Genomic DNA, 23,363 nt, shown 5'->3' on the forward strand with positions numbered 1-23,363 from the left:
AGACAGAAAATAGAGGAACTGAGAGCTCTGGTGTGAATGAAGATACTTTTCCATCATACAATATGTGACGAGTCATGGAATCCACGGACACATGTCGGCCGAAACGAATTCGTTTTGGCCGACATGTGTCCGTGGATTCCATGACTCGTCACATATTGTAGAGTTCAGAGCGGGTGGGTGGAGCACAGAAGTATGGCAGGCCAGAACTGAGTTCCAAAAACTCTGTTTATTTTCAGCTTTAAACACTCTCCCAGCCACGCATGCACGCACGCACACACACAAGTCTTCTGGTTGGGGAGAGAGCTCCTTTCCTCTGCTCTCTCTCTCCTTTTATAGGGCGCGGTCACTGGGGAAGACACACAAACACAGGTTAACTAACATCAGGTGCAGTGATTCTGCCACTTACCTTCCCTGACTCCGCCCTCCGTTCACAGACAGATGCTTGACCACACCCCCGCTGCCACAAATATATATATATATATATATATATATACTGTATATATATATATATATATATATATATATATATATATATATACTGTGTATATATATATATATATATATATATATATATATATATATATATATATGTGTGTGTGTGTAACAGTTCAGTACATGTGGGTGGAGCACAGAGGACGGCAGGACAGAGATCAGGTGTAAACAGGGCTTTATTGCCACACTTTTCAGTCTAACAATGTATATATCGAACGCACAGAGACACATACATCAGCGTCTCGTCCAGGGATCCGCTCCTCTGCTCTCGCTCTCCCTCCTTACATAGGGTGCGGTCACTGGGAAGACACACACAAACGCAGGTTAATTGCCGTCAGGTGTACTGATTCTGCCACTTACCTTCCCTGACTCCGCCCTCCTGTCACAGACCGGCGCTTGACCACACCCCTGCTGCCACATACCCCCACCGCCCAACTCAGGCCGGGCGGCCATCCGGCCTGCAGCCAACTCCCCCCGGACGGGAGAGGAAGTCCGCCACGACCATCTGCGCCCCCGGCCTGTGGACCACCTTGAAATTGAAGGGTTGGAGTGCCAGATACCCACGGGTGATCCGCGCATTGGCATCTTTCATGCGGTGGAGCCACTGGAGGGGCGCGTGGTCTGAACAGAGGGTGAAAGGGCGCCCCAGCAGGTAGTAACGGAGGGCGAGGACCGCCCACTTGATCTCCAGACACTCTTTCTCGATCGTGCTGTAGCGCCGCTCACGCACTGACAGCTTCCTGCTAATGTACAGGACGGGGCGGTCCTCCCCCTCCACCTCCTGGGACAAAACCGCCCCCAGCCCCCTGTCCGACGCATCGGTCTGCAACACAAAGGGGAGAGAAAAGTCAGGGGAATGTAAAAGTGGCCCCCCACACAGTGCAGCCTTCACTTCAGAAAAAGCCCGCTGGCATTGCTCTGTCCACTGGACCGGATCTGGTGCCCCCTTTTTAGTGAGGTCAGTCAGCGGGCTGGCGATGTCCGAATAATTAGGTATAAACCTACGGTAATAGCCAGCCAGCCCCAGGAACTGTCTCACCCCCTTTTTGGTCTTGGGCCTCGGGCAGGCCGCAATCGCTGCCATCTTATTAATTTGGGGACGCACCTGCCCGTTGCCCAAGTGGAAGCCCAGATACCGTACTTCCACCCGCCCAATCGCACACTTCTTTGGGTTGGCTGTGAGCCTCGCTTGTCTCAGCGACCTAAGGACGGCCCTCAGATGTTCAAGGTGCCTCTGCCAGTCATTACTATAGATGATAATATCATCCAGATAGGCGGCCACATAAGTGGTGTGAGGGCGGAGGACTCTGTCCATCAGCCGCTGAAACGTAGCGGGTGCCAAAACAGCCCAAACGGAAGGGTGACGAATTGGTGTAAACCAAACGGTGTGGAAAAGGCCGTTTTCTCTCGGGATAGTGGAGTCAAGGGGATCTGCCAATATCCCTTTGTCAGATCCAGCGTCGAATAAAAGCGAGCAGTGCCGAGTGGATCGAGCAACTCATCAATATGAGGCATTGGGTACGCATCAAACTTAGACACCGCGTTGACTTTTCTGTAGTCCACACAGAACCGGACCGACCCGTCGGCCTTGGGTACCAAGACCACCGGGCTGCTCCAGTCACTGTGGGACTCCTCGACGATGCCCATTTCGAGCATGGTCTCAAGTTCTTCCCGAACCACCTTTTTTTGTGTTCGGGTAACCTGTAAGGGCGGCTATGCACTACTACCCCCGGGGGCGTCTCTATGTGGTGCTCTATGAGGTCGGTGCGACCGGGCAGGGGCGAGAACACATCCGAAAACTCGGTCTGCAACTGGGCGACCTCCGTGAGTTGGGTCGGGGAGAGGTGGTCTCCACAGGGGACCGGAGAGGTGCGTGATGCCAATGCCCTCTTTTGAACCTCCGGTCCCAGCTCCGCCTTCTCCGGAACCACCAACACCAACACCACGGGGACCTCCTCGTTTCAGAGTTTAAGCAGGTTGAGGTGGTAAATTTGTAGTGCCCCACCCCTGTCCGTTCACCTCACCTCATAGTCGACGTCCCCGACTCGCCGTGTGACCTCAAAGGGCCCTTGCCACTTGGCGATCAATTTGGAGCTCGAAGTGGGCAACAGTACGAGTACTTTATCTCCCTGGGTGAACTCCCTAAGGCGCGTACCCTTGTTGTACAGGTGGGCTTGCCGTTCCTGGGCCTGCCGCAAATTCTCCTGAGTTAGGTGGGTGAGCGTGTGGAGTTTTGCACGCAGGTCCATAACGTATTGAATTTCGTCCTTGCTTTGTGAAGGTCCCTCCTCCCAATTTTCCCGCAGCACGTCTAGGATGCCGCGCGGCTTACGCCCATATAATAATTCGAACGGGGAGAACCCCGTGGAGGCTTGGGGAACCTCTTGCACTGAGAACAACAAGGGCTCAAGCCACTTATCCCAATTACGTGCATCCTCACTTACGAATTTTTAATGATATTTTTGAGGGTGCGATTGAACCGTTCCACTAAACCGTCCGTTTGTGGGTGATACACACTGGTGCGGATAGGCTTAATCCCCAATAACCCATACAGTTCGCGCAGTGTCCATGACATGAATGTAGTGCCTTGATCAGTCAGAATCTCTTTTGGGATTCCGACTCGGGAGATAATGCGGAAGAGTGCCTCTGCAATACTACGTGCTGAGATATTGCGCAGAGGCACCGCTTCCGGGTATTGCGTTGCATAGTCCACCAGAACTAATATAAAGCGGTACCCTCGTGCTGACTGATCTAATGGCCCGACGAGATCCATCCCAATTCTCTCAAACGGGGTCTCGATCAATGGAAGAGGGCGCAAAGGCGCTTTTGGAATGGCTGCTGGATTTACTAACTGGCATTCGTGGCATGCTGTACACCACCTACGAACATCGCCGCGAATCCCCGGCCAACAGAATCAGGCCATTATTCGGGCTAGTGTCTTATCCTGCCCTAAGTGTCCAGCCATGGGATTAAAGTGAGCTGCCTGGAATACCAATTCCCGGCGGCTCTTCGGAATCAAAAGCTGCGTGACTTGCTCTTTAGTTTGAGTGTCCTGCATCACTCGGTATAACCTATCCTTCATAATTGCGAAGTAGGGGAAGGACAGGGTGGCGTTCGGCTGGAGCTTTTGACCATCGATTACTCTCACTTGGTCAAACGCATGTCGCAGAGTCTCATCTCGTGATTGTTCTAATGGGAAAACTGCGAGGGATTCCCCAATAGAGAGAGGAGGAGCCGGCGGCTCCTCACTCTGACGCGGAGATGACGTAGACGGCTCTGTGACAGCTGCTCCCACCAAAGCAACACCGGGACCTCCCCCTGTCAAATGGCAGGACCCACTCTTTACTAAGCGTGTCATTAACCCCCGAAATCCCAGCCAATCAGTCCCCAAAACTAAAGAGTGGGTAAGGCGAGGATTAACCGCCGCCTTCACTATAAATTTTTCCCCTCTGAAAAAAATGTGGACCAACACCAAAGGGTAGCTGTGAACATCCCCATGCACACACAACACCTTCACCCCCTGTGCTCCCCCCAATGCCTCTTTTTGAACCAGGCTTTGGCGAATTGAGGTCTGATTACAACCCGAATCCACCAACGCCTGATATGTAGCCCCTTGGATACTCACCGGTATGCGATACACTCCGGCCTGATCGAGGGTGGCCTCTGGTGCGTCGGGGATCTGAACCACCGCACCCACTTCCATTGCCGTGCACTGTTGTTGAAGGTGGCCCGGCTCCCCACAGCACCAGCAAACCAGCCCGGGCTTTCCCTCTGCGCCGGTGTTCTGGGGATCACTCACCTGAGGGGGGGAGAGACAGACACAGAAGGGAGAAACGGGAGGGCACCTCGGGTGCGGCGGGCCAGCTGGGGTGGTGCCGGCCCCCGTCTCCACGGTGGGGGGATGGGGCGAGGACGGGACACTAGAGGAGGGGGAGAGAGAGAAGAGGAGAGAAGAGTAGACACCGTCTGCTGTCCTGCCGCCGGAACAGCCGCCAAATGATCCTCCGCCAGCTCGACTGCCTGATCCAGCGACGCCGGGCGTTGGCACTGGACCCACTCCGCGGTTCCTGCGGGTAAGTGAGCGATGAACTGTTCCAGCACCACCTGGTCGATGATCCCCTTGGCGTCGCGGTCGTCGGCCCTCAGCCACCGCCAGCAGGCGTCCCGGAGCTGCTGGCCGAACGCAAACGGCCGGCCGACTTCCTCCAAGCGCAGAGCGCGGAAGCGCTGGCGCTGTTGCTCTGGAGTGCGCCCCACGCGCTCGAGGACGACCCGGCGGAGGTCCGCATAGGCCAGCCGGCGGTCGGCGGGGAGCTGTAGCACGGCCAGCTGTGCCTCTCCCGTTAGGAGGGGGAGGAGGCGCCCCACGCGCTGCTCCATCGGCCACCCCGAGGCTTCTGCGACCTGTTCGAATAGCGTGATGAACGCCTCGGGGTCGTCCTGTGGGCCCATCTTGGTGATGGTGAGGGGAGACAGGCCCGCGGCCGGAGCGCTGGTGGACCCCGCCGACGCGAGGAGGTGCCGGAATGCCTCGCGGTCTTCCTGCTGGGCCAGCACCAGGGCTTCGAAGCGCCGCTCTTGTTCCTTCCGGAGGGTGACGAGCGCCTGGTGCTGGCTTTGCTGGGCCGTGGCGAGGGCGTGGACCACGTCGGTGAACGGGGAGGACTCCATGGGGCTGATCGGTTGGTGCTCCACTCTGGATCCCAGGTTTCAGCACCACTGTAACAGTTCAGTACGTGTGGGTGGAGCACAGAGGACGGCAGGACAGAGATCAGGTGTAAACAGGGCTTTATTGCCACACTTTTCAGTCTAACAATGTATATATCGAACGCACAGAGACACACACATCAGCGTCTCGTCCAGGGATCCACTCCTCTGCTCTCGCTGTCCCTCCTTACATAGGGTGCGGTCACTGGGAAGACACACACAAATGCAGGTTAATTGCCATCAGATGTAGTGATTCTGCCATTTACCTTCCCTGACTCCGCCCTCCTGTCACAGACCGGTGCTTGACCACGCTCCCGCTGCCACAATATATATATATATATATATATATATATATATATATATATATATATATATATATAATGTGTATGTACAGTGGTGCTTGAAAGTTTGTGAACCCTTTAGAATTTTCTATATTTCTGCATAAATATGACCTATAACATCATCAGATTTTCACACAAGTCCTAAAAGTGGATAAAGAGAACCCAGTTAAACAAATGAGACAAAAATATTATACTTGGTCATTTATTTATTGAGGAAAATGATCCAATATTACATATCTGTGAGTGGCAAAAGTATGTGAACCTTTAGGATTAGCAGTTAATTTGAAGGTGAAATTAGAGTCAGGTGTTTTCAATCAATGGGATGACAATCAGGTGTGAGTGAGCACCCTGTTTTATTTAAAGAACAGGGATCTATCAAAGTCTGATCTTCACAACACATGTTTGTGGAAGTGTATCATGGCACGAACAAAGGAGATTTCTGAGGACCTCAGAGAAAGCGTTGTTGATGCTCATCAGGCTGGAAAAGGTTACAAAACCATCTCTAAAGAGTTTGGACTCCACCAATCCACAGTCAGACAGATTGTGTACAAATGGAGGAAATTCAAAACCATTGTTACCCTCCCCAGGAGTGGTCGACCAACAAAGATCACTCCAAGAGCAAGGCATGTAATAGTCAGCGAGGTCACAAAGGACCCTAGGGTAACTTCTAAGCAACCAAAGGCCTCTCTCACATTGGCTAATGTTCATGAGTCCACCATCAGGAGAACACTGAACAACAATGGTTCAACATGGCAGGGTTGCAAGGAGAAAGCCACTGCACTCCAAAAAGAACATTGCTGCTCGTCTGCAGTTTGCTAAAGATCACATGGACAAGCCAGAAGGCCACTGGAAAAATGTTTTGTGGACGGATGAGACCAAAATAGAACTTTTTGGTTTAAATGAGAAGTGTCATGTTTGGAGAAAGGAAAACACTGCATTCCAGCATAAGAACCTTATCCCATCTGTGAAACATGCTGGTAGTAGTATCATGGTTTGGGCCTGTTTTGCTGCATCTGGGTCAGGATGGCTTGCTATCATTGATGGAACAATGAATTCTGAATTATACCAACGAATTTTAAAGGAAAATGTCAGGACATCTGTCCATGAACTGAATCTCAAGAGAAGGTGGGTCATACAGCAAGACAACGACCCTAAGTACACAAGTTGTTCTACCAAAGAATGGTTAAAGAAGAATAAAATTAATGTTTTGGAATGGCCAAGTCAACGTCCTGACCTTAATCCAATCGAAATGTTGTGGAAGGACCTGAAGCGAGCAGTTCATGTGAGGAAACCCATCAACATCCCAGAGTTTAAGCTGTTCTATATGGAGGAATGGGCTAAAATTCCTCCAAGCCGGTGTGCAGGACTGATCAACAGTTACCGGAAACGTTTAGTTGCAGTTATTGCTGTACAAGGGGGTCACACCAGGTACTGAAAGCAAAGGTTCACATACTTTTGCCACTCACAGATATGTAATATTGGATCATTTTCTTCAATAAATAAATGACCAAGTATCATATTTTTGTCTCATTTGTTTAACTGGGTTCTCTTTATCTACTTTTAGGATTTGTGTGAAAATCTGATGATGTTTTAGGAAATTGGGGTTGTATGCAGAAATATAGAAAATTCTGAAGGGTTCACAAACTTTCAAGCACCACTGTATGTGAAGAGCACATTATGAATTGTTTAGGACTCAAAACCTAAGATAACGAATTGTAACCTGACTTGTGCTTATTATTCTTGACTTGGGAATTGATTTGGGGGAAGCCATGGCCTAAAGATTAGGGAAGCAGCTTTGGGACTAAAAGGTCACTGATTTAATTCCCTGGACCAGCAGGAATGATTGGAGTGCCCTTGCACCTAACCCCCAACTGCTCCCCAGTCTGCTCTGGGTATGTTGTATTTCGCTCTGGATAACAGCATCTGCTAAATGCCATTAATGTAATGTAATTTTGGACTTAAATTGCAAGGCTTTGAGACATACTTGGTTCCACCTCTGCACTCTCTGACCTCTTACATTTGCAGAATTGCAGCTCATTGGATTTTTTTTTGTACCATACAGTATAAACACTAGACTTGAGTATATCAGAAACTGGATTTTTCATGCACAAGTTCTTTTGGAAAGATGTTTACAGAGTCACACCTTTAGCCTGCTAATGAAGACATAACACATTTCGTCAGTACTAGGGTTTAGGGTCCTGAGTTCATTGCTATCTTTTGCCCCTATTGGAATAACAACGGCTAACTCCTTTTTAATCTTTCAATTCAATTACGGTTCACAAGATGATTTTAATTTAGAACATGGATGAACCATATGTTTGACACCCCAGCTACACAAAAAAATTCACCTTGACTTAACTCTGAAAAAGCTATAATATCTCCAAATATCTCTCTTTTCCTTGTAGAGAAGCAGAAAAGTTTAAGCGTGTCATGCATCATTCTTCCCCCAAGGGTGGTGGTGGGACAGAAAGGTCGGGTCACCATCAGTATAGAAGGCAGAAGAGCAGATCAAGTTCAAACTGTCTGGTTTCTCAACGATGTCCCCATAGTAGATACGTCTTACACAGGTAACTCTCCTCACTGCAAACTTTTAGCAGTAGAGCTAAAAAATATTTAATATGTGATTTTTTTAACATGTGGTTTTTCATGTATAAGGAGTATGTACATGTAAATTAGCATACAACCTCTCCTCCATACACACACATACAAACATGCATTCTACCAAGACGAGCATCAGTGTAGTGAGATCCTTAGTCACACCCAGATGAGAGTTGAATGTGTTTACATTATTGCTAGAACTCTAGACATTGATTATTTACTGTATATGATTAACCATTTAAAAAATTGTAAATGCAGAATATTGATTCATTTTCATGGATTCATGGCAACCCTGACCAGAATTAAGCAGCTACTGAAGATAAATGAATGAATTATGAAAATACCCAAAGTGTGAAAAAACATTAGCGAAATAGTATGGTATGAAAATTGTATACTGGGAATAACAATGGACCATTATTCACCTTTTCTGTCTGTTTCTCTTCCTGTGGAGAAGAAAACAATGGCTCAAAAAGTCACACTCCAAGGACATCTCGTGTATCAGTGTTGTCAGAAAGAGCCCCTCTACTGGCCTCTACTGCACTAGGTTATTACAAACTGCACACGCGGAAGCCCCTGCATTCGACCGGCCCCACCAAACAGCTCCTTTCCTCCTTCACTTTCATCCCTAACCTGTCTGTTCATAAGGGGGCTGTCTTCAAATGCCAGATTTCCTATAAAGGGAAAGACAAGATTGTGATGGAGAGAGTGTCGGAGAAGTTTACTGTTCTGTGTAAGGAAGCAACTTACGACATTTTAGATTTTTTTTTCCTTTCAGCAAAAAAAGCTATTTTTAATATTATTTTTCTTTTATGTTGTTTTCATTTACACATTCTCTTGCTATTATTTTTTTAATGTGTGCATTACTGTTCATTAATTAACTAATCCATTTTGTATAGCACCACCGGAGGTTTCAGAAATTCAACTCTCAGAGCCAAATGAGGAGACAGGTATGAGACGTGCAAACACACACACACACACACACACACACACACACACACACACACACACACCAAAAAAATGTCAGTAACAGAGAATTCTTTCTCCAGGGATTGTCATAATGACTGTTAAGGCCTCCCACTTCCACCCAGACGTCATCACCTTCCGGTGGTTCTGTGAGGGGGGAGAGCTGTGCCCCGTGGCTGTGCCCTCAGCCCTGGCAGCACCACGTCCTGATGCCCAAGGCTTCTTCTCAGCCCGGAGCCAGTGCAGGTTACCCAAGACCAAGCTGGAAAGAGGAAAAACTGCAGTGTGGGTCACCGTCCATCACATGTCTCTCAAACAGCCTATCACACGAAAGACCAGAGGTGAGAGCATCCAAGCTAATGGTGTATGTAATGTAAATGTAAACATATACTGTACATTATATTACAGTAGATTTTATTTATTTGTGTACATTTAATTAATATTTAGGTGTAGACCCTCTTACATATATTCATGATGAGGTCTAAATTACACTTTATCTATCTATCTATCTATCTATCTATCTATCTATCTATCTATCTATCTATCTATCTATCTATCTTTAAAATGTATATTTATATTAAGGTGTGAAACCTCTTGAATATATCCAGTGGTGTAAGAGTAGCACCATTATTTTTTCTTTCTTTCTTGTTTGTTTAAGGGTTTGATTCCTTAATCATTTAAATATTTATTTATATTTAACTTGAGGTGTAAAACCTCTTACATGCTGGATATTCATTGGTGTATTCATAACATTTTGTTTATTTGTTTGTTTTGTTTGCTTGCTTTTAATATTTGTGTAAAACTTCTTACGTATATTCAGTGACATGTAAATAACCCTTTCTTCCTTTCTTCTTTAATTATTTATTTATTTTTATTTATATTTATATTATATTTATATATGTAAAACAGTTTCCATTTATATTCAGTAGTGTGTAAACAACACTGTTTGTTTGTTTGTTTGTTTGTTTGTTTGTTTGTTTGCTTGCTTTTAATATTTAGGCATAATATTTCTTACATATATTCAGTGGCATGTAATTCACATATTATGAATTTTTATTTTTATTAATATTCTAGTGGGGCGGCACGGTGGTGTAGTGGTTAGCGCTGTCGCCTCACAGCAATGTTATTATGATATTACTGCGCTTGACTGGCCAGCCAACTCGCTTGACCTGAACCCCAGAGAGAATCTGTAGGGTATTGTCAAGACGAAGATAAGAAACACCCAACCCAAAAATACAGACGAGCTGAAGGCCGCTATCAAAACAACCTGGGCTTCAATAACATCTCAGCAGTGCCACAGGTTGATCACCTCCATGCCACACTGCATTGATGCAGTAATTCGTGGTAAAGGAGCCCTAACCAAGTATTGACATAAATGAACATACTTTTCAGAAGTTGGATATTTCTGTAAATCCTTTTTTTCACAAATCTGTGAATCCTTTTTTAATTGACCTTAGGAAATATCCTAATAAATTGAGATACTGCATTTCTGATTTTCATAAGCTACTGTATAAGCCATAATCCTCAAAATTAAAAAAAAAGTCTTGAAATATTTCACTTTACCTGTAATGATTATAAAGTATATGAAAGGTTACCTTTTTGAATTAAATTACAAAACAAATGTACTTTTTCATTATATTCTAATTGTTTGAGATGTGAAAAGTTTGGCTCCAAAACACAATAAATCCATGGTGATAAACTTTAGAAAAATTTTATTTTCTTTACCAAAAGAAAATTGGGAGCATAAAAACCACTATTTTCTGTTTGAAACTTTAATATAACACTATGAGGTTGTAATAACATTAAAAATGCAAATCTACATGATGTAAATCCATTACATCATTAAAACTGTGTGTGTGTGTGTGTGTGTGTGTGTGTGTGTGTGTGTGTGTGTGTGTGTGTGTGTGAGAGAGAGAGAGAGAGAGAGAGAGAGAGAGAAATATAACTAGAAATGAGAAGTAAAGTTGATCTACACATATCACAGCCTCTGAACTTGGACCACCTTATATTAGACCACAGATTTTCCCAAATTATATTTATCTTGTCATCTACAAGCCCCAATCAATTTTACACACAAAGCTGTGAGAAATGTTAATAGGCCCAGTCAGATGGAAACTTTTTAAAGGACAAACTTTTTATTCTGAACAATAAATTTAGAAGTTTATTGTTCAGAATAAAATTATTGTACACTGTGTACAGTTAAATTAATAGTAAAGGAGAGCAAAGCTCCATACTGAAGAAAATATGGTAAAGCATCGACCTGATTTTTGATGGCTTTTGCAACCACAGGGAACCCGATTATGAGTGCAATGCAACGTATCTCATAAACACTTAACCACCAGACAACGAAATTTGTAACTTTATTTACATAAGGTAGATGGGTTTTGATCCAGAAGAAAATGTGTGTGTGTGTGTGTGTGTGTGTGTGTGATATCTAGATCCCGAGAGGAATCAGGTGTACTCAGAGTAGAAAATAACATTGGGCCACGTTCTCTACTATAATAATAATAATAATAATAATACATTAAGGTAATAAAGAGTCCCTCCATACACATCAAAGTTATTAATTTATTTCGTTCAAAATCTCACTAAAAGACAGGGACTCTCCATGATGTTGGCAGTCAGTGCTATTTAAGTAAGATATATATATATATATATATATATATATATATATATATATAATATATATATATATATATATATATATGGAATAACTAATTGAAAACTGAGGAATGTGCAATAGAATGTTGAAAGTAAATGGAGCTAATGACAGAAATAAATATTCTTTTGTATTCTTTGGCTTCTGTTGTTTTATAACCATGCTCTATAAATAAACTTTGACTTGATCTGACTTGAATATGGCTGATAATTTAGTTTCTTTCCTTGTCCTTGTACCAGGGTTCATAAAGATGCCCACTGTATCAGAAATCAACTTTGCTCACTACCCAGCAAGCCTACAACAGGGACATTTAACACTGACATGCAGCATTACAACCTTCTATCCTCCTGACATAACAGTGAAATGGCTGAAGCGATGCAACAATGCGGAGGTGGAAGTTAAGAAAGAGGAAGGGCTGGTGGAAGTATGGGGGCCAATCCAGACACAGCTGAGGACGTTTAGAGCCACAGCTGTGCTAAAGGAAGTGGAGAATGGGCTGAAGGATGTAGATAAAGATGGAGAGATTGTGTGCAGAGTTGAGCACTGCTCCCTCCTTGGGCCCATAGAACGAATCTGGACAAACTCTTACTTTGGTAAGGCAGTCTCAATGTACATTAATTCAATGTGTCATGTACAGTAGGAATGGTTAAGAGTCCAAAAAATGTGTGACAATAATGTTATTTCATCAGTTATGAAAACACAAACCGAGCATGAATTTGAGTTATCAAACATGAATACCTGGTTCTTCATTAATGTACATCAAAATAGGTATTGGCTCATATCAGCAGCTATGATCCTGTATCATATATTGATGTATCGTATACATCAATATATGATATATAATGTATAATATACAATATTATATACATCATATACATGCATCGTGTTGTAGTCAAGTCACTAAACCTCGAGTCCAAGTCCAGTCTTGAGTCCTCAATGTTCAAGTCCGAGTCAAATCCAAGTCATTAAAGAAAATTTCGAGTCGAATCCACTGCTGATCTGAGTCAAGTACGAGAACAAGACTCTGACCACACCATTTGATGGTGGCTGTTGCTGCCTTTATGTGAAACTGTCTCTGCTTCTGTGTTGGATTAACATTACTGTTTGACTGCCCCATTTTAGTTAATAAGCTACAGATAAAAAGCTTGTTCATCGCTCAGCAAGCCCCGCTATCAACAGAGCAAATAACATGAGGGTTAACACTAGCTAGTTCATTGGTCAGCAAGCAAGCCCCACTATCAACAAAGCAATGAACATGGCATGTCATTTACTTCTCTGGATGTAGTCTTGCCAAATGATGATTGAAGTTCAAGGTTGTCCCCTTCATCTCCTCGATAATTCTTCTACATATGGAACACAGAGCAGTGCATTTTTTTCCCACTGCACGAGAAGTCTGTATAAGCAAAGTGGACAATTCTAGGGGCATTCTCTCCAGGCATTTTAGCGCCATTAACATTAGTTTGTTCCTGAACATGATGTATGAACAGGTGAATGTGCATTCCCTTGTACGAAATTAGTATAAAAATTAATGTAGATGTAAATATGTCAAATTATTATGGCATGTTACAAAAAATAAAGAAAAAATCTGAGTCCTCATCTCCAGTTTATGAGTCCAAATGTAGTTAATGCACTAGTCCGAGTCCGAGTCATCAGTGCTCAGTTCCAAGTCAAGTCATGAGTCAGACTTGAATCCGAGTCCTGGACTTGAGTACTACAAGCCTGTCGTATGCTAAAGAAATCAAGAACTAAGACAAAATGTAATACTCTGTATGATGAGAGTACAAGTAATGCAAATGGTGTAAAGTAAAAGGTGTATAAACAGGACATTTAGCTATACAGTGGCTTTCATATATGTATTTTCACCCTCCATGAACCTTTCCGCATTTTGTGTTGTTACACCTAAGACTGAAATGTACTTAATTGGAATTATGGCTGACTACAGGAGGCCATCCACTAAAAGCCAGTACCTGGGAAAAGAGGAGATTAGTCATAGAAGCAAGGCTAATGGTAACACTCAGCATGATGCTACCACCACCATACTTCACCATGTAGATGATGTTCTCAGATTGCAACTGTGTTTTATACAACTTTTTTTTCAGAGCCAAAAATAGATTTGTCTCAGTTTTAAATAATGTAGTCTTGAGTAACATGGTGACTAAATTAATTCTTCTACTGGTTTTTAATACATGATATTCCTACCATATTGGAATTATTCTTTCAGCCTGAAGTGGAGTCTTAGTGAATATGGCTGTATGACACAACCATGTTCATTTACTATGTTTTTTTTTATTTCTTTACAAAAATAGTTTTGATAACTTTTTTCATGTACAGTATTTCATGATCTTTCTTATCTATCCAGTGGCTCCCTCCATCCCTGAGTCCTTGTCTGTTAACTGGAATAATGGTGGTGTAGGGGTGTTTTCCTTGTGCCTATCTGGTGGTGTTCCACATCCTGAACTGCAGTGGGCTGCAGGTGGATCCACTCTCACTCCACTCATCTCCAGAGAGACAGAGAAACTAACAGACAAAGGAAAAAGTGAGCTACACAGTGTCTGTGCTTTGGTGAAGTCTGCAGAACTACAAGGATGCGAAGCCAACTTTCAAAATTTATACAGTGAGTAAGCTGTACATGTGATAAACTATGAGAGTTGATGGGGTTAATTATATCCATTAAAGTCCTTTTCTTTTTTAAAGATATCTAGTAATAGTAAGTGAAGAAAACTGGACTTGTTTCAAGTCAAACATACTGTAGTGCAACATATAAGATAACTCCTGCACACCTTTTGTAGCCATATCAAAATTCTCTCAATCATCTTTTTCATCTTAAAGACCATGCCAGAATTTCGTTACTTCATGAACTTTGTAAGATGAAGCCAAATGGATCAAGTGGACAGTGCTGTAGACTTCAAATTTGAATTTCATCACTTTCACTGCCATCACCGCTAACATATTTCTAGCTGTTTCATGAGTTTTGCATCATCCTGTGCCATTCCCCTATTGAGGGCTTTCAGATGAGTGTCACAGCAGCACAAATAATGATTTGATTGTGTGCAAAGATGGTCTAAGAACATGAGACACAACCATGTGAGTCAACATGTTCAAACCATCTCATCTCATCTCATTATCTGTAGCTGCTTTATCCTGTTCTACAGGGTCGCAGGCAAGCTGGAGCCTATCCCAGCTGACTACGGGCGAAAGGCGGGGTACACCCTGGACAAGTCACCAGGTCATCACAGGGCTGACACATAGACACAGACAACCATTCACACTCACATTCACACCTACAGTCAATTTAGAGTCACCAGTTAACCTAACCTGCATGTCTTTGGACTGTGGGGGAAACCGGAGCACCCGGAGGAAACCCACGTGGACACGGGGAGAACATGCAAACTCCGCACAGAAAGGCCCTCACCAGCCACGGGGCTCAAACCCAAACCTTCTTGCTGTGAGGCGACAGCGCTAACCACTACACCACCGTGCCGCTCATGTTCAAACCAATTGGAGCAAAATACAATAACCACTCAGGACAGTACGAGTGGGAGTACGAGTTACTGCTTTGATGTCTGGTTTGAGTCCCACATTCAGGTTCCCCAGAATAAATTGGTCCTGTGCACTGTATTTCAGCCTCAGTTTGTTGCATGAGTTAATAGAAAAGATAGGAAGGGGTCGTACAGTGGTGCTTGAAAGTTTGTGAACCCTTTAGAATTTTCTATAGTTCTGCATAAATATGACCTAAAACATCATCAGATTTTTACACAAGTCCTAAAAGTAGATAAAGAGAACCCAGTTAAACAAATGAGACAAAAATATTATACTTGGTCATTTATTTATTGAGGAAAATTATCCAATATTACATATCTATGAGTGGCAAAAGTGTGTGAACCTTTGCTTTCAGTATCTGGTGTGACCCCCTTGTGCAGCAATAACTGCAACTAAACATTTCCGGTAACTGTTGATCAGTCCTGCACACCGGCTTGGAGGAATTTTAGCCCATTCCTCCATACAGAACAGCTTCAACTCTGGGATGTTGGTGGGTTTCCTCACATGAACTGCTCGCTTCAGGTCCTTCCACAACATTTCAATTGGATTAAGGTCAGGACTTTGACTTGGCCATTCCAAAACATTAACTTTATTCTTCTTTAACCATTCTTTGGTAGAACGACTTGTGTGCTTAGGATCGTTGTCTTGCTGCATGACCCACCTTCTCTTGAGATTCAGTTCATGGACAGATGTCCTGATATTTTCCTTTAGAATTTGCTGGTATAATTCAGAATTCATTGTTCCATCAATGATGGCAAGCCGTCCTGACCCAGATGCAGCAAAACAGGCCCAAACTATGATACTACCACCACCATGTTTCACAGATGGGATAAGGTTCTTATGCTGGAATGCAGTGTTTTCCTTTCACCAAACATAACGCTTCTCATTTAAACCAAAAAGTTCTATTTTGGTCTCATCCGTCCACAAAACATTTTTCCAATAGCCTTCTGGCTTGTCCAGGTGATCTTTAGCAAACTGCAGATGACCAGCAATGTTCTTTTTGGAGAGTAGTGGCTTTCTCCTTGCAACCCTGCCATGCACACCATTGTTGTTCAGTGTTCTCCTGATGGTGGACTCATGAACATTAACATTAGCCAATGTGAGAGAGGCCTTCAGTTGCTTAGAAGTTACCCTGGGGTCCTTTGTGACCTCACCGACTATTACATGCCTTGCTCTTGGAGTGATCTTTGTTGGTCAACCACTCCTGGGGTGGGTAACAATGGTCTTGAATTTCCTCCATTTGTACACAATCTGTCTGACTGTGGATTGGTGGAGTCCAAATTTTTTAGAGATGGTTTTGTAACCTTTTCCAGCCTGATGAGCATCAACAACGCTTTTTCTGAGGTCCTCAGAAATCTCCTTTATTCGTGCCATGATACTTCCACAAACATGTGTTGTGAAGATTAGACTTTGATAAATCCCTGTTCTTTAAATAAAACAGGGTGCCCACTCACACCTGATTGTCATCCCATTGATTGAAAACACCTGACTCTAATTTCACCTTCAGAATAACTGCTAATCCTAGAGATTCACATACTTTTGCCACTCACAGATATGTAATATTGAATCATTTTCCTCAATAAATAAATAACCAAGTATAATATTTTGTCTCATTTGTTTAACTGGGTTCTCTTTTTTTCACTTGTGTGAAAATCTGATGATGTTTTAGGTTATATTTACAACCCCAATTCCAAAAAAGTTGGGACACTGTGTAAAACATAATACAGAATATGACAATTTACAAATCATGGAAACCCTTTATTTCATTGAAAATAGTACAAAGAAACTGAGAAATTTCATTGTTTTTTGAAAAATATATGCTCATTTTGACATTTATGTCAGCAACACATTTCAAAAAAGTTGGGACAGGGGCAACAAAAGAGTGAAAAAGTTGTGTAATGATAAAAAAAAAAATAATAATTTGGTTAATTGGCAACAGGTCAGTAACATGATTGGGGAAGAACATCCCAGAGAGGCTGAATCTCTCAGAAGTAAAGATGGGGATGGGTTCACTACTCAGTGAAAAACTGCATGGGCAAACAGTGCAACAATTTAAGAATAACGTTCCTCAATGTAAAATTGCAAAGAATTTGGGGATCACATCATCTATGGTACATAATATCATGAAAAGATTCAGAGAATCTGGAGAAATCTCTGTAGACAAGAGACAAGGGTGAAAACTGACATTGGATGCCTGTGATCTTCAGGCCCTCAGGAGACACTGCATTAAAAGCAGACACATGTCTGCATTCGAAATCACTGCATGGGGTCAGGAATGCTTGAGGAAACCATCGTCTGTGAAAACAGTTTATTACTGCATCCACAAATGCAAGTTAAAACCAGATATAAACAATGTCCAGAAATATTGCCACCTTCTCTTGACCTGAGCTCCTTTATGATGGACTGAGGCAAAGTGGAAAATTGTCCCGAGGTCTGATGAATCAAAAGTAGAAATTCTATTTAGAAATCATGGACACCACATCCTCCAGGCTAAAGAGGAGAGGGACCATCCAGCTTGTTATCAGTGTACAGTTCAAAAGCCAGCATCTGTGATGGTATGAGGGTGCATTAGTGCACATGCCATGGGTAGCTTGTACATCTGGGAAGGCATCATTAATGCTGAATGATATATACACATTTCAGAATAATATGCTGCCATCCAGACAAAATCTTTTTCAGGGAAGGCCTTCCTTCTTTCAGCAAGACAATGTCAAACTGCTTTCTGCACATATTAAAACCTCATGGCTCCATAGTAAAAGAGTCAGAGTGCTAAAATGGCCTGCCTGAAATCCAGACCTGTCTCCCATTTAAAACATTTGGCACATTATGAAGTGCAAAATACAACAAAGGAGACCCCGAACTGTTGAGCAACTGAAATTGTATATGAGGCAAGAATGGGACATTTCTCTTTCAAAACTACAGCAATTGGTCTCCTCAGTTCCCAAACATTTACAGAGTGTTGTTAAAAGTAGAGGTGATGAAACACAGTGGTAAACATGCCCCTGTCCCAACTTTTTTAAAGCGTGTTGCTGACATCAAATTCAAAATGAGCATATATTTTTCAAAAAACAATAAAATTTCTCAGCTTCAACATGTGCTATGTTATCTTTTTTACTATTTTCAATGAAATATAGGGTTTCCATGATTTGCAAATTATTGCATTCTGTTTTTCTTTACAGTTTACACAGCATGCCAACTTTTTTGAAATTGGGGTTGTATGCAGAAATATAGAAAATTCTAAAGGGTTCACAAACTTTCAAGCACCACTGTACACTAACCGGGAGCCGAGAAGCCACTGCACCACTGCGCAATGCCATCACCTATGTGAGGCTGCTCTTCCTGGACTTTAGCTCAGCGTTCAACATGATCGACCCGCAGACTTTAGTCAACAAACTGCTGCCGCTTGGATTACCACCATCCCTCTGAAACTGGGTACTGGATTTCCTGACACACAGGCCACAGATGGTGTGGATCCATGGCGTCTCTTCTTCTACCATCATCCTCAACACTGGCTCCCCCCAGGGTTGCGTCCTTAGCCCCCTGCTCTACACTCTGCTCACATATGACTGCTCTGCTAAACATCCAGGCAGTTGTATTGTGAAATTCGTGGACGACACGGCAGTGGTGGGACAGATATCCTACGGCGATGAGTCAGTGTACAGACAGGAGGTGGAGGATCTGGTGTACTGGTGCAGGGAAAACAATCTCTGCATCAATGTGGGGAAAACAAAGGAGATGGTTGTGGACTTCAGGAGAGGTCACCACGCCCCCTCCCCCCTCTACATCAGAGGAGAAGCTGTAGAGATGGTCCACAGTATCAAGTACCTGGGGGTCTACATCTCTAGCGACTTGAAGTGGACCACGAACACAGCCAGCATGGTCAAGAAGGCCCACCAACGCCTCTACTTTTTGAGGAGGCTAAGGCAGGCCGGACTGAGCCCTGCGGTCCTCAGAGCCTTCTACAGGTGTGTGGTGGAGAGCACACTGACCTCCTCCATCACCTCCTGGTATGGAAACTGCTCGGCTGTGGACAGGAAGGCTCTGCAGAGGCAGATTATCACACATTGCAGCCTGCCATCCATAGAAGACATCTACAACAGCTGGTGCAGGAGCAGAGCGGCCCACATTATGGGTAACTACACTCACCCAGCATACAGACTATTCAGCCTCCTCTCCTCAGGAAAAAGACTTTGCAGCATCAAGGCCAAAACATCAAGGCTCCAGCGCAGCTTCTTCCCAGAAGTTGTGAGACTAATGAACACTAAGCCTAAGCTCTGATGCTGCCCCCCCACTCCCCTCATTTTGCATTTTTGCACATATTGAAGGTTTTACTGTTCACCTGAGCACTTTTAAATCACGGTTGCACTATTTTTTTTTCTCTATTCTATTTTTATTTTTTATTTTAATTCTTCTATTTACAACCCCGATTCCAAAAAAGTTGGGACAAAGTACAAATTGTAAATAAAAATGGAATGCAATAATTTACAAATCTCAAAAACTGATATTATATTCACAATAGAACATAGACAACATATCAAATGTCAAAAGTGAGACATTTTGAAATTTTATGCCAAATATTGGCTCATTTGAAATTTCATGAGAGCAACACATCTCAAAAAAGTTGGGACAGGGGCAATAAGAGGCTGGAAAAGTTAAAGGTACAAAAAAGGGACAGCTGGAGGACCAAATTGCAACTCATTAGGTCAATTGGCAATTGGCAATCATTAACATGACTGGGTATAAAAAGAGCATCTTGGAGTGGCAGCGGCTCTCAGAAGTAAAGATGGGAAGAGGATCACCAATCCCCCTAATTCTGCACTGACAAATAGTGGAGCAATATCAGAAAGGAGTTCAACAGTGTAAAATTGCAAAGAGTTTGAACATATCATCTACAGTGCATAATATCATCAGAAGATTCAGAGAATCTGGAAGAATCTCTGTGCGTAAGGGTCAAGGCCGGAAAACCATACTGGGTGCCCATGATCTTCGGGCCCTTAGACGGCACTGCATCACATACAGGCATGCTTCTGTATTGGAAATCACAAAATGGGCTCAGGAATATTTCCAGAGAACATTATCTGTGAACATAATTCACCGTGCCATCCGCCGTTGCCAGCTAAAACTCTACAGTTCAAAGAAGAAGCCATATCTAAACATGATTCAGAAGCGCAGACGTCTTCTCTGGGCCAAGGCTCATTTAAAATGGACTCTGCCAAAGTGGAAAACTGTTCTGTGGTCAGACGAATCAAAATTTGAAGTTCTTTATGGAAATCAGGGACGCCGTGTCATTCGGACTAAAGAGGAGAAGGACGATCCAAGTTGTTATCAGCGCTCAGTTCAGAAGCCTGCATCTCTGATGGTATGGGGTTGCATTAGTGCGTGTGGCATGGACAGCTTACACATCTGGAAAGACACCATCAGTGCTGAAAGGTATATCCAGGTTCTAGAGCAACATATGCTCCCATCCAGACGATGTCTCTTTCAGGGAAGACCTTGCATTTTCCAACATGACAATGCCAAACCACATACTGCATCAATTACAGCATCATGGCTGCGTAGAAGAAGGGTCTGGGTACTGAACTGGCCAGCCTGCAGTCCAGATCTTTCACCCATAGAAAACATTTGGCACATCATAAAACGGAAGATATGACAAAAAAGACCTAAGACAGTTGAGCAACTAGAATCCTACATTCGACAAGAATGGGTTAACATTCCTATCCCTAAACTTGAGCAACTTGTCTCCTCAGTCCTCAGACGTTTACAGACTGTTGTAAAGAGAAAAGGGGATGTCGCACAGTGGTAAATATGGCCTTGTCCCAACTTTTTTGAGATGTGTTGCTGTCATGAAATTTTAAATCACCTAATTTTTCTCTTTAATGATACCTTTTCTCAGTTTAAATATTTGATATGTCATCTATGTTCTATTCTGAATAAAATATGGAATTTTGAAACTTCCACATCATTGCATTCCGTTTTTATTTACAATTTGTACTTTGTCCCAACTTTTTTGGAATCGGGGTTGTATATACACTGCTGGCCCTGAGGCACAAATTTCGTTTACATGTTGAACATGCAAATGACAATAAAGAACCTTGATCTACGAGTAACTCCACAATACACACTAACTATACAGAACAAAAGAAACAGCATCAGTTTAACCCTAACTGCGCAAAAAAGCAAAGCTGACTTCTAGTATATCATTCTTTAATCATCTTCAGTAATGCAGTAGTAATATAAGACCTAAGAAATAAGGCTACCAAATAAGTGCCACCCATAAGAGAAACAAGTCCAGTCATTTCAAATTTCTACTATTAGATTTGTATTTTATACTTCACAGAAATGTTAGACAGTAGGGAAATAATGTGCATTAAGAAGAAGCAAAGCTAGGAACAATTTGTAGATAAAAGAACAGAGAGTGTTGTGTTCTCTAGCCTAATATAATCAAGCCATACTGAAAAGATATGTTTGTTTAACAGAGTCTCAATTTCCACTATCGCAAAGTGAAGTAATGGATGAGACAACAGACAGTGAACAAGGACAAGAAAGAGCTTCAATGACATCAGACTTCAGAGCGACCACAAGAGAAGCTGGACAGACCGAACTTGAGTCTTTGTACATAAACACAGTATATATGGGGAAAGAAGGAAAACTGGTGGAGAGAAAGTGTTTGAGAGTCACAGTGGAAATTACCCATCCTGCACTTCACCTGCCTGTTTACCGTACTTGGACAGGTAACTGACACATGTCTAACACGAGCATCATTTCATTACCAGTATCTATTAAACTGGGCTGTTTCTTTGGAATTTATCACAAATTAAACTCACCCAATATATTAAATTTTTTCTAGATTATTATAATATAAATTATATTTAAAAAAACAAAAAAGTTGCATCTTGCTTGAAGAATCTTCTTGAAAACAGGAAGAATAAATAAGAAATGTGACAGGGTATAAAGTCTCCTTTTTGTTCATGATTTGAATTGTACAAAATGACCTGAATATCATGTCTGTAATATATTATCTTTCAACCAATCTCATACATTTTTCTAACATTTTTAGTGACAAATTTCTTAATCATTTGTTTCTTTTTGTACATATCCAAAAAATTTTCCTAAATATGTAATTTATGCTTTTGTTATTCTTTCAGAGCCTAAAGAGGAAGTACAATTCTAATAATGAATTAAGATTATCTTTAAAAAAAAAACTTTTGCCTTTTTTCCTCATTACATTTACAACTTGCAGCATGTATTATTTTCATTTATATGTTAATTCTTGTTAATATGACATGACATGTTGAAGATTTTCATCTGTATCTGTTGTATCAATACTGTATATTGGTGCCATGTACTAATGTGTAACACTCTGAAGTGCGATGGGCTCTGGCATGTTTGTTAGAATAAAGTTTTATAATTTGCAAAAGAGGTGACACAGTGGTGTCGTGGTTAGCACTGTCTCCTCACAGCAAGAAGGTTCTGGGTTTGAGCCCAGTGGCCGACGAGGGCCTTTCTGTGTGGAGTTTGCATCTTCTCCCCATGTCTGCATGGGTTTCCCCCACAGTCCAAAGACATGCAGGTTAGGCTAATTGGTGGCTCTAAATTGACTGTAGGTGTGCATGTGAGTGTGAATGGTTGTTTCTCTCTGTGTATTAGCCCTGTGATGACCTGGCGACTTGTACAGGGTGTACCCCGCCTCTCGCCCATAGTCAACTGGGACAGGCTCCAGCTTGCCCACAACCCTGTACAAGATAAGCAGTTACGGATAATGGACGAATGGATGGATAGAATTTGCAAAAGAGAAGAAATTTGGTTTACAGTGCCATTCTCAGATCTTGAAGAACTGGACAGTGACAGTTGTTCTGTAGTATGAACCTGAATGAATGTAACATAACTGATAAAAATAGTTTTGGTAAATGTGCATGTGACTAGAGATGGCGTTTATTAAAATGCTTTGTTAAAAAAATGATTAAATTTAAAAATGCAGATTTTTATTCTAACGAAATCAGGTTTAAAATTTAGCTCCATGTTCTATCTTTCATTATCATTCATGCCACAAAATTATATCAATA

General features: G+C 42.6%; 1 protein-coding gene across 1 annotated transcript in view; it reads left to right on the forward strand.

Annotated features, from left to right (window-relative positions):
• si:ch211-180a12.2 (uncharacterized) overlaps nt 1–22,172 on the forward strand; it is a 72,070-nt gene extending 49,898 nt beyond the window's left edge. The window contains exons 5-11 of the mRNA XM_060938822.1: nt 7,946–8,107; nt 8,641–8,868; nt 9,035–9,085; nt 9,185–9,442; nt 12,000–12,353; nt 14,120–14,374; nt 21,777–22,172. Of these exons, the coding sequence (XP_060794805.1) occupies nt 7,946–8,107; nt 8,641–8,868; nt 9,035–9,085; nt 9,185–9,442; nt 12,000–12,353; nt 14,120–14,374; nt 21,777–22,039 (1,571 nt within the window). The 3' untranslated portion in view covers nt 22,040–22,172. The remainder of the gene's footprint in view (nt 1–7,945; nt 8,108–8,640; nt 8,869–9,034; nt 9,086–9,184; nt 9,443–11,999; nt 12,354–14,119; nt 14,375–21,776) is intronic.
• Nucleotides 22,173–23,363: the final 1,191 nt, after the last annotated feature.

Source organism: Neoarius graeffei, chromosome 14 (genome assembly GCF_027579695.1).
Source record: "Neoarius graeffei isolate fNeoGra1 chromosome 14, fNeoGra1.pri, whole genome shotgun sequence".
In the NCBI taxonomy this organism is placed as follows: Eukaryota; Metazoa; Chordata; class Actinopteri; order Siluriformes; family Ariidae; genus Neoarius; species Neoarius graeffei.